General features: G+C 32.3%; 1 protein-coding gene and 1 long non-coding RNA gene across 2 annotated transcripts; both read left to right on the forward strand.

Moving 5' to 3' along the window:
* Positions 1-1,339: 1,339 nt before the first annotated feature.
* Positions 1,340-1,704, forward strand: LOC145167023 (uncharacterized). The gene is made up of 2 exons (XR_013740855.1): positions 1,340-1,441; positions 1,543-1,704. It is a non-coding gene; the product is annotated as an uncharacterized LOC145167023 (long non-coding RNA).
* Positions 1,705-1,950: 246 nt separating this feature from the next.
* On the forward strand, positions 1,951-3,562 carry LOC145167022 (S-adenosylmethionine decarboxylase proenzyme-like). The gene is made up of 2 exons (XM_079086101.1): positions 1,951-2,091; positions 2,192-3,562. The coding sequence occupies exon 2, from the start codon at positions 2,316-2,318 to the stop codon at positions 3,429-3,431; it is 1,116 nt and encodes a 371-aa protein (XP_078942227.1). The 5' UTR covers positions 1,951-2,091; positions 2,192-2,315; the 3' UTR covers positions 3,432-3,562.
* Positions 3,563-3,914: the final 352 nt, after the last annotated feature.

Genomic DNA, 3,914 nt, shown 5'->3' on the forward strand with positions numbered 1-3,914 from the left:
TTGATGTATGTTAAATTATAAAAATCAATTATTATAGCTTATAAATATTTTTAAATTGAAATAGCTTTTAAGAAACTTATGATTTTCTTTTTTATATATTCTAAATATACCTTTAATTATATCTAATGTTAGTTATATATATATATATATATATATATATATATATATATATATATATATATATATATATATATATATATATATATATATATATATATATATATATATATATATATCCATTTGTCATTTTATATTGCATTCTCAGCTATCTTTTATCAAACATTATTAATTCATAAGATTGTTTATTAGTTAACAGCTAGTTTTTCAGCAAGTTTGTCAAACATGATAATATTTAGTAAGGTGATGTTTGTTTTTTTGAAGCAAAAATCCATAAAGTCTGCGGACCACATCTGCAACCCTCTGCAGTAGAAGAGGTAGACCAAACGGTTGCAGACTGTAATAAGAAGTTTGTTTGTTTTTTTTAACATTTATATGTTGCTGCAGATATTAAAAAATTAAAATAAACTGATTTTATAATTCGAAAATAGTTTTTTAATACCGAAAATTTAATAATGTATGACATTTCGGCAAAAATTTATGATATTTCAACAAAAAAATAATGATATTTTAACAAAAAAATAAAGATATTTTAGCATAAAATAATGATATTTCATCAACAAATTATTATTATTCAATATAAAAAAAAATTCAACAAGAATAAACAAAAAAAACGAAAAAAATGTGAAATAAGATTTTAGTAAGAAAAAAAGAAGAGGTTGTAAGAGGTATTAAGAGACAAAACAAGTGTTGCGCCAAGAAGAACACGAGCAGATGTTTTTTAATCCGAAGACTTCTGAAAAACAAACAAGTACGGGATGAAAAGTGTTGTGCGTGTACTGCACCGCGCAACAATAAGAGGTCGGAAGAGGTTTTTTCAAAAAACAAATATCACCTAAGACACAAAAGTAACTTATCGGCTAATTTTTTTTTATTGAAGTAGCTCTAAACAGGTTATTGATCAGTTTGTACGCCAAATAGATCTAAAGAAACTTATATGAAGATAATTAGGAATTATTGGTAAAAACGGCTGTACATAGTTGTCATTATATATTTATTATTTTTATATTTTTATATTTGATAATGTATGATGTATGATTTAGCTATATTCTGTTATTATTATCAAATAATTTAGGTATCCTTGATATAAAATAAAAATGCACTAGAACCGTATATCAACGTCTTATTCCTAAAGGTTACAATCGTAATTTACGCGGCAACACGGGTTCTCTGTTGTGCTCAGCCACCTATATAAATACCCCTTTGCCCTATTATTCTAATCACTCAAATTTCTGAATTCTCTCAAAAACTCAATTTAGGGTTTTAAATTCGATCTTCTCATCTATTACATTTCCTTTTACCTAATTACAATCCCAACTAATCGGTATGTTGTTCAGTCCCTCAATCTAATTCTCCCTTTTTAGAATTATATTTTGTTATTAATTCGGTTGATCAAAGGTTTCTTCCTGCAATTCCTGATTTTAGGTGCCGATCGATCTTGACGTGTTTGAATCGCGGCTTCTCGTTTCGTAATTGGCTTTATCTGTAATTGCGTTTGCTTAATAATATGCTCAATTGAATCTCTCATGTTTCATTTTACATGTGTTATGAATTTGTTAATAATATATTTATACGATCGTTTCATCATTCGTTTTTACCTGTGACTTCTTCTTAATGTCATGTTTAATATCGTATTTTTCCTTGTAATCGTATGATCTGGTGTAGATAATTCATTCAGTTTCTCATCGTGATTTATGAGATACATAATATGAATCTGTAAATATCATACAAGATATCTCTCTTTGTGCTTTTTCATTCTCAATCAAAGCCAATCAAATTTCCCCCAAATTTATGAAATTCTTTCTCACTGGATTTCCTGCAGGATTATTGAATGTTCTAATGGAGTCAAAAGCTGGCAAGAAGAAGTCTAGTAGTAGTAAATCCTTGTTCTACGAAGCTCCTTTAGGTTACGGAATTGAAGACGTACGACCAAACGGTGGACTCAAGAAATTCAAATCTGCTGCTTACTCCAACGTAAGTTTCTTTCAATTCATACTTTTTTCCATGAAATTCAACCATCACTTCCAATATCTTACCATCTTTCTTCTTCTACTTCTTATGTTTTATCTTCCAGTGTGCTCGGAAACCATCCTGATTCTCTCTAATCTGCGCTTCACAACCTTTCTTTTTCCGCTTCTCGAGTTTTTCCCTTTTTTCAATCTTACTTTTTTGCAAAAAAAAATTCTCTTTAAACCAAAATGACAATTCAAATCCAACAATCCGCCATTGGATTCGAAGGCTACGAAAAACGCCTTGAAATTTCCTTTTCTACCCCTGGCCTCTTCGCAGACCCAAAAGGCCTCGGACTCCGTTCCTTAACCAAAACCCAACTCGACTCAATCTTATCCCCTGCTCAATGCACAATCGTTTCATCTCAATCAAACGATTCATTAGATTCATACGTTCTTTCAGAATCCAGCCTCTTCATATACCCATACAAGATCATAATCAAAACATGTGGCACCACAAAGCTCCTCCTTTCAATCCCACAAATCCTCCATCTTTCTTCCCATCTTGCCCTCACTGTCAAATCCGTACGTTACACACGTGGGACATTCATATTCCCAAATTCACAACCCTTCCCACATCGTAGCTTCAACGAAGAAGTAATCACCCTCGATGGGTATTTTCGTAATCTTGGATTGGATAGCAAAGCATACGTCATGGGTGATGTCGACAATAGTCAAAACACTAAAAATTGGCATGTCTATTCTGCTTCAACTCCAAGTCAACCCGTTGACCAAACAGTTTACACACTCGAAATGTGTATGACGGATTTATCCAAGAAAAGCTCTTCAGTCTTTTTCAAGAATCAAACAACTTCTTCTTCTTCTATGACTGAAGTTTCGGGCATTAAAAAGATTCTACCCGGGTCAAAAATTTGCGATTTTGAGTTTGACCCATGTGGATACTCCATGAATGGGATCGAAGAAGATGCGATTTCCACCATACATGTGACACCTGAAGATGGATTTAGTTACGCTAGCTTTGAAGCTGTAGGGTATGACTTTAAATCCTCTATTGATTTGACTCTTCTGGTTGAAAGGGTGTTAAGTTGTTTCAATCCCAATGAGTTTTCTGTATCGATGCATGGAAATGAGTTGAAGGGTTTTAATGATTTGAAGATTAAGGGTTATGGTGTTAAAGAATCGAGCTTTGAAGATCTTGGAAATGGTGGTGTGATGATGTATTATGGGTTTGTTAAGGAAAGTCAAGGGGGGTGTTGTGGGTCCCCTAGATCGATTCTGTTTGGGTCGTGGAGTGAGAATGAAGATGAAGAAATGGTGATGAATTGTTGCACACCAAGTATTTGATGAAATTGAAATTGATGATTTGTAATAATGTGTGTTATTTTTCTAGTGTGGTTGTGTTTGTCTTGTTTAGTTTGTTTTATGAACTTGTTTGAGCATTAATAAAAAATTGTGGTGTGTTTTACTATTTAGAATTTGATATCTAGTTTGTTTTTGGTGGATTAAATAATGTTTACAAAAAGAAAAGAGGCATATTTTGTTTTGTGTTTGTGTGAAAGTGTGGGGTGGTTTTTGATTCGAAGCTTTTGGTAAGTTGGGAATATTTTTGAGTGGATAGAAAAAGAGGGGAATAACTAAATGCCATAAGGCTTTGGAGATGGAATTTATTCTGGCTTTTGGTAAAAAACATAGTAATACAGTTATAAATTTGTATCCCGTTTGATAGTTACTGTCCGGAAAAGTGATGTCTGGTAAAGTGCTGTCTGGGAAAGACATATCTTACCGGGAAAGACCCCTTCTTTTGTGCAAATCAAATAGTCTTTCCGG

This window comes from Lactuca virosa, chromosome 3 (assembly GCF_052849685.1).
Source record: "Lactuca virosa cultivar CGN04683 chromosome 3, Lactuca_virosa_CGN04683_v6, whole genome shotgun sequence".
Taxonomy (NCBI): domain Eukaryota; kingdom Viridiplantae; phylum Streptophyta; class Magnoliopsida; order Asterales; family Asteraceae; genus Lactuca; species Lactuca virosa.